This window comes from Lagopus muta, chromosome 2 (assembly GCF_023343835.1).
Source record: "Lagopus muta isolate bLagMut1 chromosome 2, bLagMut1 primary, whole genome shotgun sequence".
In the NCBI taxonomy this organism is placed as follows: Eukaryota; Metazoa; Chordata; class Aves; order Galliformes; family Phasianidae; genus Lagopus; species Lagopus muta.
In genome coordinates, this window is record NC_064434.1 from 94,941,305 (window position 1) to 94,956,747 (window position 15,443).

At 44.1% G+C, this 15,443-nt stretch overlaps 1 protein-coding gene across 1 annotated transcript; it reads right to left on the bottom strand.

Moving 5' to 3' along the window:
* Nucleotides 1-38: 38 nt before the first annotated feature.
* On the bottom strand, nucleotides 39-6,915 carry CCT4 (chaperonin containing TCP1 subunit 4). The gene is made up of 14 exons (XM_048937240.1): nucleotides 6,652-6,915; nucleotides 6,239-6,291; nucleotides 5,873-5,962; nucleotides 5,040-5,148; nucleotides 4,465-4,607; nucleotides 3,494-3,615; nucleotides 3,274-3,406; nucleotides 2,773-2,912; nucleotides 2,404-2,500; nucleotides 1,973-2,083; nucleotides 1,605-1,735; nucleotides 1,272-1,506; nucleotides 556-669; nucleotides 39-252 (listed from the first exon to the last, which is right to left on the bottom strand). Exons 1-14 carry the CDS (start codon nucleotides 6,767-6,769, stop codon nucleotides 238-240), a joined length of 1,611 nt encoding a protein of 536 aa, XP_048793197.1. The 5' UTR covers nucleotides 6,770-6,915; the 3' UTR covers nucleotides 39-237.
* Nucleotides 6,916-15,443: the final 8,528 nt, after the last annotated feature.

Below are 15,443 nucleotides of genomic sequence, written 5' to 3' on the forward strand. Positions count from 1 at the left end.
AAGTTGATCTACTTTCTAATGAATCATAAAACAAAGACTCAAGTAAACTAGTGCCTGTTTATTGATAAACTGCATTTCCTTTTTGAAACCAGGAACTGTATTAAATTAACGTGACAAAAGTACATAAGCCTTGTGGACTTTTTAAGACAATTCACACAGGCGCTTTTGGTGAGGAAGCTGCAGCTCAGACTACAGCTGAGGAGCTCCAGACCACAGTCCCAGCTTCCTTGATTCAGCTTACCGCGTGTTCACCTGCAAGAGCACAACAACACATGTAAGAGGTCCACACATTAAATATACAAGCACATTAAATACACCAGCACAAGTACATTAAATATATAAGCAAAAAAGTAATTGTTAGTCACTGTAACATCTTGCTTTAAAGTACTGCTTTATACCAACAGCAGCTTCACTTTCTCCTAAGCCCTTATGAGAGAACCAAATGGTATAAACAGCATGTAAAGTAAGGAGGAAATAGAACGAAATAGGTGATCACGTAATCCGTGTTTCCACACATTCTTGCATTTATTAAAAATAAGCACCAACACTACTCACCACATCATCAATCTTAAGAATACTGCGCACAGTTTCTGTTGCCAGAGTCAGTGCACTCACAGACACGAGCAGTGGCTGGACTACCAACTCCTCCAGGATGTTGGAGATGCCACCCTGCAATAGAAAGCTGCTTTCACTTTGTGCAATTGAGCCTGCAACTACATTTAACAGCTTTTAACAGAATCCTGAAAGTGATGTTGTGCTAAGCAGACTACCAACTAGTCTGCACTCCTTGGTTTCTAACAGGAATATTACTGTAAAGGTCTGCTGCTGCTGAGTATTTGAGATATCCACTCAAAATGAGCCAAGAGAAAAACCACACATAGCTGTTATCAGTTCAAATGTAGTGACAATGCACAAACACAAAGCTATCCCACTGTGCTACTCCTGATGTGTGAGCACCTTCCCCTGCAGACACTACCCCACGACCCTTCTAACCAGCCTTGCTGTCTTTAAGTTCACTGTGAAAGACTTCAGCTGGAAAAATGCTTTTGAAGAGATACCTGTAGGTACTTGAATGCCATGGATGCAGAAGAATCTGCTATTACCAATACTCAGGATAAGCTGCTGCAGGCTCAGACAGCAAGCTGTTATTTCTCTCAACACTAGTTCTAGTAAGAATTTTGTTCTCTGCATTTTAGACTTAGGCAGTGTATTTTCCTTTTAATACACCATTTATTTAAGCTACAGAGTTCTATATTCAGCTTCCTCATTACCTTTCTGACATTTATGCCAGCTGTTTTCTCTCCTTGAGCGTGTCTGTTCCTCAGCTCCGTTACTGTTGAGATAGGATTGAGACCTGCGTTTTCAGCCAGTGTAGATGGTATGACTTCCAGTGCATCCCCATAGGCACGCACGCAGTACGAGTCCATGCCCCTCAACGTGCGGGCGTACTCATTGAGGCGCAGTGCCAGCTCTATCTCTGGTGCTCCACCTCCTGCAATTAAAGCTCTGGGGACAGAAACTGAAGTCAAATCTCAAGGTATGTAAGTGCAGAAGAGCTTTCCACATTAATATACTAAATTATTCCGGCCAAATGAACACGTTACCTTTTCTTAACTAAGCATCTAATGACACACAGGGCATCGTGAATTGAACGCTCAGCTTCTTCTAGAACGAGTTTGTTGGATCCACGTACCACAATGGTCACTGTTTTTCCAGGGTTCGTACAGCCCGTAATCTAGAACCGAGCCAAGCAACAGAAATGAGAGAAAAGCCTTCATCTGCTGTGCGACTGCAGTAACAGTACTGAGGTCTGCAGAGCAAAACCACCATGCTTCGCAAGCCAGAGGCTAGGCAGGGATGACAAGCAGGTACTTTAAGGCCTCTTAGTACTTACGTTATTACTTTTAAGTTAGCAGTTGTTATTAAAAGAATTGGCAAGGGTTAAGAAGGAATTAACCTGTCGCTCACTCACCTTTATTAGTTTTCCAGAACCGTTCAAGTTGACTTCTTCTGCCAGCTCAGCAGAGCCCAGCATGTCAGGAGTAAACTGGTCAATATGAGCAACAGGCTTAGTTCCAATGGTCTGCAAAAATAACAGTAGAAAAAGAAATCTAAGTACACTTAATCTGAACTGCAGTGTCAGCAGGCATGCTCTACAGTTGTACCTCAGTAAAACTCAGTAACAACTGCTGCTCTTACATCCACCCCTTATCTTTCTGAAGCTGGGACAGCTCAACAGAACTGGAGCATCTTTCAGTAAAACATCTTGTCTGCCTTTACACTACATTCAGAATGTGAGATTTGTTGAAGTGTGAAAAAACTGGCACTGGCTGGGTACTCCAGTTTTGGTGTTGTTTTATACACAACTGTTAGTTTAGTAAACATTTATGTAATTCACTTTACCTTACATATAAACTCAATGTCTTCTCTTTCGATGTCTTTAACCACCATGATCTTCATTTTGTTCAGAAAGTGCAGGGCGAGGTCACTAAGAGCATCCCTAAAAACAAGAGGTGAGTACTCAGTCCAAACTTATTGTAATAACTGCATGAACTGCATTAGCAGTAATGCTGAAGTTCTTCAGTCTATCTCACAGGGAAATAATTAAATCCAAAATATATTTGTGACAGCACTAGCATTGACTGTGAGTGACAGACACAATCTGTCACTCTGCATCAACGCAATTGCTGATGTTTGGCTTCCACTTTCCAGGACTGTTCCCCAAATGACCACAGCAGGCCACAGCAGGTGAGCAAACCAGCACTGACGTACCGCAGAATAGACTTCTGAATCAGCAGCACATTGCATCCAGCCTTCTTAATTTGCTTAACTAAGTTTAGAATGTAAGCTCTCTCTTCACGCAGTACTCTGTCCATTTGAGCGTAATCAGAAACAACAATTTGGTTGTCCATCTATTAAAAAAGAAACATCAAGCATCATGAACAACTGCTCGTTTTACAAGCATCAGGATACGTTCTGATGTTCTTTAATAGCCTGTGATTTAAAGTACAAACAGATTACAGTAAAATGTACTATCAGAAACTGTTTTATGAGAAGTACTGGACTTCTGAACTATTCTTTCTTATACCAACTACAAATTCTTTATATTTAAGAGTTATGAGTAATATGAGCTCTTTACTAGCAGGCTTTCACTATAGCTGTGAAATAGAGCTGACATTACTATATCTTAAACAAGATATGTGTTTTGTTGTTACATTTACATTTTCCAAGGACTACAGCAAAAGTTCCCACTTTAGTTCCAGTTAAACTTACATCTGTCTTTGGAGCAGAGAGGCAGAACTGAATTAGGCCAATTTTGGCTTTTTCCACTCTAGTTACACCTGTGTTTGCCACCTTCTGAGTCAGGACTAGTCCTTCCACCAGCTCACAGTCATCAATTGTTCCTCTGCAAGCAAAAACAATCCATAACTCCAGTACTTTGGGAAGCAAATTCCATAAGCACATAGGCCTATAATTGCAAATTGTTTCTTACCCCAACTTCTTCACAATTTTAATATCTCTGAGGTCCACACTGCTCGCTGTAGATGGGTCAATCACCTTCATCACTGCATCCACACTCATGGGAGAAAGTAAACTGGAATACTGACACACAACCTAAGAGATTTGATGATGGAAGGGGGGAAAAACAATAAAAATAATCAGTGATGTGAGATTTAACACTTACCATCAACAGGGAGGAGTTTCTCACTGTATTTTAGTTTGACTTGATAATTTTGGAAAAACAAAATTCCCCTCCCTGTCCATCAGCCAGGTACCTCAACCTGGTGTCTTCTTTCCTCTACATGGAAACATTAAGAGCAGCTTCACTGCTGGAAAGAAAGAAGCTCAGGGACTTTGGGAAACAAATGTGACTTTATTTCTGTAACTCTTAAAATAATCCTGTTGAGAGTTCTGCCAGAATGAAAACACACTTGTAAAGAAAAGATTGTACAGTGCAAAGGAATTTTATGGAGAAGAGAACAATTTCTGCTTGTTTCAGAGCTATCGCCTCCCTAGGGAAAATCAAGAGCTCTGAAATACAGGCATTCCAGGAACAAAGTTTGTTCAACAAAAACCAACCAATTCATCTCCACTTTTTGATGCTGCTTTAGGAACTTCTGTCTCACAATTAAAAACTGCCTACATGAAAAGCTGGTGAAAGCTCTCCCTATCCCACCTGTTTCCTGTTACTGTTTTCATCTTAAGTTTGTGTATGTAGTTTACACTTGGCGGTTAATGTTTGGGATCACCAACTGTTTCAAACTGAAATTCAGCTTCAGTGTGTCAACTCAATCTTGATTAGCCATAGCTTTTTAAGAAGTCAGTTTAACATAATGCAGCCACTGTCTCAAAAGCAAGTAGATTTGAGATGTGCAGGATTCTTAGTAAGTAAACAGCAGCACAAACTGGGAAAAGCTGAAAGGGTCAGTTTGTCTGGAGGCATCAAGTTCACATCAGCCATACCTTTGAGTTCAGTGAAGTAGTTGCACTGTTCATCAGGGTTTCCCTGTCGCTCAGTTCAACTGGCTGTGCCATGTTGGTCAATACTTCAATACCTTTCTCCAAAGCTTTCTGGAATGACTCTGAAATGATGGTGGGGTGAATTCCTGTGAAAGATATAGAAGGTCGTTAGGTCATCCTTGCAAATCAAAGGTCTTTCCCCCTCTCCCCAAACCAGTCTTATTACTCAACTACAGAATCACCTGCTTAAAGTTTAGTTTATCATCTTAACTCTCTGTCCATAAGAAGTATAACCTGGGTGAGTTTTTATAAGGCAACATTTACCATCTCATTTAGTTACTATTTTCAGTATTGACGGTGCTGCAATCAGCTCAAAATAAAAGCTAAGAATCTTATTCAGAAGTGGGACATGAGCAAAGCCTCAAGTTACCTTTTCATGTTATCTTCTCATTTAACAGCTGCTTTAAGCTTTGTGACACACACAAAGCTGTATGTGGTACTTACCAGCTTTTGTAGCCAAGACTTTCATGTATAATAGGCCTCATATGTATATTTATATGTAAAATAAATATGCTTGCCTTTCTGAAGAAGTCTGGAACAGGCATCCAGAAGAGCTCCGGCAATGACAACAACAGATGTAGTGCCATCCCCAGCTTCAATATCTTGTGCTTTTGACAGCTCTACCAACTAAATGATGAGTTATAGAAGAGTTTAAATATAATGCTACTTAACTGAAAACTCTGACAATTACAAAAAAAAAAAAAAAAAAAGAGAGGTAGTAAAGAACACAGCACTACCAGAAGTACCCACAGTACCAGGACTTCTAATTTGCAGCTTCTCATCCGCTGGCTGAAGCGATAACAAAAGCCTCCAACAAAATAAAAGCTACAGAAATCAAGCAGTTTTTCTCCCAAGCTAAGAGGGAGCTGATCTCACCTATCTAACAAGTGAATCTTTCCCCTTTCCTTTAGAAGGGTCCCAGAATGCTCATTTCCATCTCAACCAAATCAAAGAGGGCTACATTCAATTTCTCACAAGACTGGACTACTGTATCCTAGGGCCATCAGACCATAATGTCATTTATTTTATTCTTTGACTCTCTTTTGTCCTACTGGTTTGAGACATCACCACCTTTTCTTTTTCAGATTGAAGATTTGGGCTAAAATCTTTTGTATCTTCACACATATCCAGAAAAAATTATTTCTAAGCAGTAAGAAACAAAGACCTGGAATTCTTTAACATCTTACAATCAATGTGAGTAGGACTGCAGCACTCAGCAGAAAGTCTCTTGCTTTATCACTAATGAGTTACACTCGTTGAATCCACATGAGACATTACAATCAATGTTCTTTTGTCCCAGAAATGAACCTCCAACAAGTATCACTGTGTAAGCAATGAAAGAAGACTTTACCATTTTGGCTGCAGGGTGCAAAACCTGCATTTGTTTCAGGATAGTAGCACCATCGTTAGTGATTGTCACATCTCCTTTAGCATCCTGAATCTGAGAAGGAAAAGAAGAAACAACACTGATTGGAACTACAAACGTTTATCTTGATGTTCAGTATCAGACAGTGACAAATAACCCTGTCAGGAAAACCTAGGTAAGTATTTAATGTACGTTTTACTACAAATAAATAACATTAGATCATAAAAACAAGGAGTATTTTAAGTCTGGAAAAGCAGCTTAAGACAAAAGAGCACGTTGACTTGATTTACATAAGACATTGCAGTCTCTTCAGCAATCTCACTGCCTTCATATGTTCGGTAAAAGGTTTACCATTTTATCCATTCCTTTTGGTCCAAGGCTTGTTCTGATAGCATCAGCGACAGCTGGAAAGAGAAGAATGGCACTCACAAGCTGATCTCAAGAGCTACAGCCACTCGTACTCGATTCTGAGCAGCATCTCCCACTCCGAAGCAGCCCCCGCCCCGTTTTACCACCATGGAGTCATTCTCAGCAGCAACACGGTAATAATAAAACACGCCCATTTCGCAGCTTTTCTCTGAAGCGGGTACAACCTCCCGCTTTACCGCGGCAGGAGCAAACAGCTCGTGCTGTAACCCGCCGAGGGCTCGCACCGCCCGCCCAGCGCAGCCTCCTGCAGCCCCCACCCCGCGGCGCCACGGCCCCGGGAGCAGCCCGGAACGCTCCCGCACGCAGCGCCGGAGCCCCGCCGGCCCTCACCTCACCTTTGCCGGCGGAGATGTTGCTGAAGCGGATCTGCGAGGGCTTGTCCCGGTCCTGGTACGTGCCCTTGGCCCGATTGCCGGCGCCGCCATGGGTTTTGGGTCCCGCGTTCTCCGGCATCGCCGCTCGCCGCCGACAGACGCCCGGTGACGGCAGATGGAGACGGATGAACCCCACTCACGGAGCCGCGAACCTTCCAGAAGACGCCGCCACAACCTGCTGGGCGCGCCCGGGTCCTGCCGGCCGGCGCCGCGCGTGACGTCACGCCGATGGGTGGCCGCGCCGCGCCTGCGCGCTGGGAGCCAGGAATTCCCGCCCTGCAGGCGAGCTGCGCGGACACCTAAAGTCGCTCTGGCGCTTCTAGAGCGGGCCGCGCGGGGTCCTGGCTGCCCAGCAGTTGGCTGTGTGCTGGAGTTGCATGGGGCTGGCTGGTGTTTGTCTTTTCGTGTTCCTTTTCTGATAGCTAAGAAGGCAGTCTAAGAGCAGAGACGTATCCAGGCCGTGGGCAGAGGGTGTGCCATAGCGATAGTCCTGGCCTGGGTCAGTATCGCCTTCAGCATCGTCGGCACAGAGCAATCCTGAATGCCCGGGGTGGTCGGGGTCTCTAACGCATAGTGTGGTGCTGCCAGCTGTGACAGCAGCAGCGCTAAGACCTGGCTTAACGCTACCGCCATGATAAAGCACTGTTACTCAGCAGGAGGAGTTGAGAAGTGCTGAGCTGTGTGTAGAGCTGCAGCTGGTCGCCTTGCAGCCTCCAGGCCAGGCTCTTAGTTTCCTTTGCGCACACAGTGAGTGGAATACATTTGGGCAGGTGTTTTTTCTCGCGTGCTGGACTGGGCTTTGGGTTGAGTAATGCTACAGTATGGCACATACAGTATGGTTTTCTGGTAGGAAATACTGCTAGCAGTGAGCACAGTGCTCAGCACTGCCCTTATGCTACTAGAGTTAGGAGCCATGGCGGTGATTGGGTGTTTTTTCCTCAGGATTCTAGAGGAAATAAAGGCTGAAACTTGCTCTCACAGTCACCTTGTTATACATAACTGTGTTTGGTTAAAACAAAAGCCTCTCAATATTAAAGGTAACTTAGGGTTGAGGCTTGCTGCTTGCTCCATTGCAGGCTGGAGAACCTGTGTTTTTACTGGGTATGAAGCAAGCTGCTGATCTAAGTTTAGGGTTTCTGTGGTCATTGGCTTCCATCTTACAGGCAATTTTGGTTTGGCAGGGTTGCTTCTCTAGAGCTGGTCTTCAGAGCAGTGCTAGGATTGAGGGCTTGGTGAGTGCTGGTATGTGTGACTGTGGAGTTGTTGGGCTTGCGTAAAGGTTGTTAAAGTTGGTCCAGACAGTGGGCTATGTATAGACATTTTGTAGATGCCCATTATACTAGAAGTGCTAAATCACAGCCTGAACCAATGATTGAGCACCTGGTGGGAAGGCAGGGCCAAACCAGGGGAGCTCAGGTGCATGCAACGTATCTGAGTGATTGGAAGGACTGGAGTCAGGATCCACCCCTTCCCAGACCTCATTTATGGGTTGGCAGTAGGACTGAGGGCATCTCACTGGAGATTCCTGTGTATCTGAGGCTTTCCAAGAGTAAGCAGACTCTTTCTTTTGTTTCTGTGCCTACAGCTGTTGCATTTGAGCATATCCCCAGTTGCTGCAGCCTAGGACTTTGTTACTATGCTGTCATTGCTGTGCTTTCAGTTGCATTACAGTGTTAAACTTGTGATTTAATATTGCTTGTGGAAGATTTATCTGAGCTGACTTAACATAAAGCTTTGCTGTTAAAGTTTAGTCTCCTATTGGAGTGAAGGCTAAAGTTTGAAGTAGGATGGACTTGTGAGCAGGTGCAGATGGAGGGACTGGGAGGATCCGATGAGTAGGTTTAGGATCTCCATACTCTTCAGGAGACTACCCATGAGAACTCCTATTTAGTTTTCCTGGGGTTTGGCCTGGGTTTATGGCTAATTTTGAGTTTTGCACTAGGATTCCCGCTACCTGCTGCCAGCATGCCTGGGTTTGTCTTAGGTTCATCAGCACTTGCCTCAGTAATTGTAGGCTGACACTATTGAGATCTGTCTCCTTGTGTTTGGTTTCACATCTGGTAGAAGTTGTACTTGGTCTGAGTTATATAAATTGTTAGTGTGTATTTAATGCAGTTGTTACATGCGAGGGTAGGATCTGAGGTGGATGAATAAAACTGGTCGGGCCCAAGGGACAGTGTTTGTGTTAGGCTGTGCTTAGAGCCGGCATGTACAGAAGCTTTCCAGACTTGTTTGAGAGCTGGATTTAGATCAGGGGATGCCTGCACATTATCTTGTTCTTCTTTCCCTCTTATCATCATTTCTGACTGTTCTGTTCTCCAGAATTTCCAGGGAGTGGTGAGGAAGGTGATGATAAATCATACAGTAAACATGTATACACATGATCCTGGTCTTATATTTGTTTTTCCACTTATTTTTTTGAAGAAGTACTCTGTCCTTCAGGTGGGACTTGGACCTGTCACCAGTTTTGACTGAATGTGGTAGAAGCGTTACACTGTGTGTATATTGAGCTGTACAGAGGAGGGGTGTTCAGTTAGTGGCTTGCAAAGAACGAAGCTCAGCCCTTTAGGGATGCCTGGGGATCCATGTGGGAGTGGGACAGACAACGAGGTGTGGGTAGGTGGGAAGAAGGATGAGGAACACAACTGCTTTCTCCACCATCAACGCAGTGGACTCTCCTTTGGGGCTCCTTCCACCTGGGCAAGCACAGCTATGTGGTGCCCAGGGAACAGCAGAATGACTCCTGCTTGTCCATGGCATGCTGTTTCTGTGACTTTCAAGGTTTTATTTTGCTCAGTAGAGGCAGCAAAGTCTAAGTGCAGTGAATGTGCTCTGATCTTGAATTCATAGATTTTGGAAACAGAGAAATCTTACTGTTCTTTTATACTGATTTACCAGTTTTGATTTTCCCAGAGAGCAGTCACCTTCTTGATCTTTAGAAGTCCGTGGTTCTTTTCTACTCGGTCAGATTGGCAAATTTCTTCCTGGTCATAAAAAGGTAAAGAGCAGATATACTGCTGAAAGGCAGTGTGGGACAGGGACTGTCCCTACTGATAATCCTCATCACTTCTACTTACTGAACTGAAAACAGATGAGCACCTCAATACAGAACAAAGAGTTGGGTGAACAGCAACACAAAGGACGTCTGTTTTTCTACGTCTCTAGAAACTGAAGCTGCAGTTGCACTTATTCAGACTGAAGTCCCTCCTTTCCTTCATCAACTCTCTGGAGGGATTTGTTGCCTCTAGAGAGGGTTAAGGTGGAGAAAAGCAATTGCTGGAGGCTGAATCCTGACGGAATGTTGAGATAAATGCTATTGAGTCTTTGAAGAATTACAGCTTCCTTAAGGGTCCAGTAGCACCAGTGCAGGCTCTAGTTCTTTGGTTAAGTATTTCCACGTGGAATAGTACCCAGGATGATTCCATCCTCTCCCTCTAGGTGACAGCAGAACATCAGTCTTGCTCTAAGGAGTTATTTCCTGAATCTATTAAAAAATAAATAAAAGCTGCTATTTATTGTCTTGCTTGATTATGTTTTAAAGAGGTTGAAATTACTCTTGATATGCTGCCCTGTTTCAGAACAAACGACATCCTTTGGACAGCTGATAAAAAAGTACCAGGAGTTTAAACATTTTTTTTCTTTTATGAATGTTTGTTTCCGTGGACACGAAGCATGTTCTCACCTGTGATAAATATCTCTGTGTTTCACAGGTAAAGCGTGAACCAGATCCTTCTTGGCAAGCGAGATTGAGCCCACAGAGGATCCTCATTCCTACCTCCAGATGGATGTAAGTTTTTTGGAGGTGGCTGTGAAGGAGCACGTCTGTGCCAGTGCAGTGCTTGCTGAGCAAGTGTGGTGGTTTAATTTTGCGTCCTGTGCAGAAGAGGCTGTTCAAGGCAGCAGTGCGATGTGGACTCCCTGCCTCCAGTTGCAGTGATTCCAGGGGCAGCTCTCCAAAGAAGGCTGCCCTTTGTAGTAGAGTGGTACAGGGCAACGTACCTTGTGCTGCTGCTCTGCTCTGCTGGGCTTCCTCACTCTCCTCCCTGTGCCGACACAAGGGCTCTGAGGAACTGCTGCTCGAAATGGCATCTGTTGCACTGAAGACTATGTGGTCTCTCAATTCCCATACAGCCCACAAAGCTGTGTGGTGTCTGAGCCTTGAAGAGAACGGCTCTTCTTCTGAGTGGAGGCCTTTTCAGGGGTCATCTCTCTTTTTTTCAGAGAGTTTCTTCAGTGTAAATGACTCCGTGAGAACTTGGTGACTGATTCTGAAGTACTGAGCGAGGAGAGGGAACAGCACGCGCCTCTGCTGCAATGCTCAGGGGATGCACCCACACACACTGCTGGTTGTTCTGGCCTTCCTTTGCTTGAACTTGGACCTCTAGAAAGAACAAAAGCCTTGCCAAGTGAGTGGAAAAGGATCTTAGGAACGCATGTAACATTTTATTTTTTCCTTGAAGAGAAAAGCCAGGGAAAAAATTGACATAAGCTTTTGAGAAAGCACTGTTAGCGCTCAGTGTGCTTCTCCCAGCTGATCTTCCTTTCATGAGAGGGATGGGATAAACAGTACAGCAAGTTGAGCTGCTACATGGTAAGTGGATTTACTACTGATCACTTTCTGGTAGCCAGTTGGCTTTTAAGATTGTTGCAGAGACATGTATGGGTGTACCTTTGTCATACATCCAAAGGTTTGTTTTAGCATTTGGAGCTACAAAGCAGGATTGGACCGAAACAGGAATCTGGGGAGGAACAACCAGGCGGAGCAGAGCTGGGAGAACAGCAGCTGTTTGACTCCACCCGCAGATGGACAAGTTGGCGTTTTGTCCCCTGATTGCTCTCCTCACTGCCCTGGCTCCAGCCAGCACTGGGGGGAGGTCGCTCAGCTGCCTGTGTCTGTCTGCAGCACTGAAACAAAAGGAAATGTCCAAGCTATTTACTGCTCCTGTTTACAGGAACGACAGCTCTGCTTTTGGGAGTTGGGGAATAGGAATGGTACTGAGTAATATTTTTCTGCAATTGTATGTACTTGGATTGTGTAGAAGCTATAAAATAAGCTTCAAGAAAACGTTCAACCTTGCTTTTTAGGGTTTACTTTTGAAATTGGTAGGTGCAGCTACAGTTAAACTTCTAGAATGGATCTTGTGGTGATTTACGTTTTCTGGAAGTATTCAGTAGTTTGAAACAATAGCAATATCAGTGTTTTTCAAAGAAATGCTTTGTAAGTGTTGTGCTTGTTCGAGTGAATTTTGAACAATTGACATTTTATCTGTCCTTGGGCTGCAGCAGTTACTTAAAACACACATACTGGGTGGGATTATGGGGCAAACTGCTTGTACACAGGTTGGAACTTTTTGAAGTACAGCAGAATGAAGCCATAAGCTTCCCTAACTTGAAAATGATTTCAGGCTGTAGGATTATGGTGTGAGGGCAGAGAGAAGGCCTGTGAAAAGGCACAAGAGGCAGGAGTGAGAACTGGCTGGAGGAGTTGGTTGTGATGAACCTGCATCTTGTGCTGGATAAGATGTGAGGAACTGAGGTTGAAAAGAAATTATGAGGCAGCACCTGGCTTAAGAGTGCAGTTTGCATAGGCAACAGAGCACTGTTGTGTGTTGGTGGGGAATGAAGCTTCTGTAGTCTGAAAACTGAGCCTGCTTTACCTGCCTCTGCAAGATGCTGCTGTTTTTATCAGCCTCATCATGGCTGTGATCTATGTCGTGGAAGGCTTTTCCATCATGTTATACTTCACAGTATTTGTTAGGCTTTGAGTATTTGTCTTGGTTTTGCTTGCAGTTTACATTTCTGCTCATCCTGTTACTGCAGAATCATAGGGTTGGAAGGGACCTCTGGAGATCATCCAGTCCAACCTTGTGCTAAACCTAGCTAGGTTGTAACCTAGAGTAGGTTGTGCAGGAAAGTGTGCTGTTTTACTGCTTTTTGGAATGAGAAGAGAAATAGTGAGGTTACAGCAGATACAGAAATACACATGTAAAGGGGGTAGACGTGGTTTTGCAAAGAGGAAGCTAGAGAGGAAATTTTTCCTTGTTTAACACATATACATCATTATAATAATGCTGGCTACACTTGTGATATGTACAGAAAATGAAGAGTATATCATGTGCTGCAACATCAACTCTATCAATATATTTGTAATCTATCTGTGACCTTCAGGTCTTTGATAATGCACACCAGAAGATCCAGTTCATTAGGACTATCTGGTCTGGCTCAACCAACACACGATATGACAACGTCTGTATTTCAGGTTGTTACTTTACAGGTAGTAAAGCTGATGATGAGCAAGGTCAGGTTTGCATGGGGAAATAATGGCCTTTAGTAAAACATGTGATACAGAACTTCATCACAAGGAGTCTATTAAATAATATTGTCTCTCTGAACAGCTGTATCTTCCTGGTTTGTAAGGAATGAAGACAAAATGGGCTCAGTGAGCACTGTAAGATTCCAATTCTTCTGTCCTCCTGTACTTTTGCATTCCTACTTCCTTTAACAGAGACCTTCCTTGGATGATCATAACTAGTGGCTTTGGGTCTTTAAACAAGTCCGAGATACTTTCTCAGATATTCTTAGAAGGAACTGGTTAGTTTCCCTGAAGGGAAAGGAATCTGCATTACCAGTGAGATATAATAACTTCTGCAAGTGGTACACGTGAGTTTTAGAAGAACCTCTACTACTGTACTGCATGATTCACATACTTCTCCTGTAGTTTGTTCTTTGCAACATATTTTCCTGGAAGGGTGGTAAGGGGAAGAGTTTAAGCATTTTGTTTGTTGTAAGAGGTCTCGAAGTGTTGTGCAAGTCTTTGGTGCTTTGGTAGCTGAAACCAATGAAGCTCTCGCTGATGTCTGCAAAACATTCCAGAGGAAGGTGGGTATTTTTTGGCAGCAGGTGGGAGGGGCCTTGGCTGTGTGCCTGCCTCTGTGCCCCTGTGGGGTCGGGGAGCAGGAATTGAGGGGTGTGCAGGTCTGCAGCCAGGGCTTTCTGGCACAAGGGAGTCTCCTACCCGAGGGCTGTGTGCCAGGAAAAACTGGTCAGGCCCAAAGGACAGTTTTTGTGTTAGGCATTGCCTTTTCAGGGCTATGAAAACAAAAGAAGGTGAAAAAGTAGCCTGCAAAGTGTCTAGGCTGCTATGAGAGGTCATCAGTCTTCTGGGAAAGCCGCAGGGTATGTTTACACTGATGAGCTTGGATGAAAGATGATAGCTTGGGCTGCTCTGAACCCTGGGTGTGATTTGCTCTCTGAGGGATTTCAGGAGGGCTACATAACGAGCACTGACTTGGTGCTTGTGCACGGCTTGGAGTAGCAGCTGTGAGGAGAAATGGCTGCTGTGCTCAGTTATGACAACATGTAGAGCTTGCAGGCGCTCCCATGTCTCAGCACAAGGCTGCTGTGAGTGGCCAGGGTGGATGTCATTGCCAGCCCTTCTCCCTGCTGTGGCTAATGGCCATTTTGCCTCTGGGTAGCTGCAGGTTGCCGTGTCCCCTGCTCACTGACCCTCAACAAGGTCGAATTTCTGCTGCCTGGAGACCTCCTACTGCTGAGCATTGCTATAGGTGTTGCAGCGATTTTTGATTTGTAATGTGGGGAAGGATTGCTAAGATGCATCCTCTCAATCTCATTTTATGCATTGTGTTCCTTTGGGCTTACTCATAGTTGAAGTGAAACAACTAATTTTATTTCCAGTTGCAGTATCTTTTCTGTTCTTCCCCTCTAGAACTATCTTCTAGAGGGGTGCAGGGAGCAGCTGTCCAGAGCTGCTGTCATCTCCAGTGCTGCCATAGGGGGAGGAGTAAATTTGCCTGGAAGTGTTGCAGGCCCTTAGGGGCGAGGAAGCTGCGGCTTCATGTGGCACATACAAAATAAGATTCTCTTGACATCAGATAGCACAGATTTATCTTAATGAAAATGTTCTTTAACTGTATACATGAAGGTTCCAAAATAGTGAAATATTGGCGTTCACTCTTCTGGCTAAACACTGTAGCTGGTAAACGTAACTCAGAGATCTGTCTTTAACAAAGGACTACCAGTCTGTAGCTTTTATTTCCATTAATACAAAGAACATTAAAAAAAACATGGAGAGAAAAGAGGCTCTTGCAGCATACAGCACCCTTCATTCTCCGAGCCTGGGGGGTTTGATGTGCTGTATCTATACAACAGTAGAAATATACCTTGCTCTCTGAACAGTGGTTGTTAGAGGGAAATGTTTGACCAGGACAAATGCTGCCTCTTATAAAACAAACAAACAAAAAACTTGTAATGAAAAGATCTCTCTAAGCTGCTGAAGAATGGGAATTGTCAGCATCTGTTGTTATTAGTATAGCAGAAATGAGTACCCTGAAGTACGTGTGAAAAATGTCTGCATAAATCCCTGCTGTTGCTAGTGTACAGGATTTCAGTTTTTCAAGTCTCAGCAACGTACACATTCAATTCTTTCTTTGCTTGGCTCTATGCCTCTGTATGAGGTAAGTCATCAGCCCACTCAATCTGCAGATGGAACTGAGCAGTAATCTCTTGTTTAAAGTCAATTGTGAAGTAAATGCTGATGTGCTCCCTCCCACCCTTTCTCTGAGGAACTTGTATTCCAAACCCTGCACTGCCTGTGGTTGCTATTGTGGTTGCACTCGGAAGCTGCAGTTGCAGAAGATGTCACACAAAGTCAGAACAAAGCAATTGTCCTGGCTGTGATGATCCCACAGTGTTTTGCTCTTCCTTTTGGCAGTTCACCTTCGTGTTTCTTTTTC

Bases quoted from the DNA above. Each gene is read 5' to 3' on its own strand.
- CCT4 (XM_048937240.1), bottom strand. From the start codon at position 6,769: ATGCCGGAGAACGCGGGACCCAAAACCCATGGCGGCGCCGGCAATCGG. The intron at 6,292-6,651 runs GTGAGGTGAGGG...TTCTCTTTCCAG, and splicing joins CAACATCTCCGCCGGCAAAG to CTGTCGCTGATGCTATCAGA. The intron at 2,084-2,403 runs GTAAAGTGAATT...TTATTTTTGCAG, and splicing joins ACATTGAGTTTATATGTAAG to ACCATTGGAACTAAGCCTGT.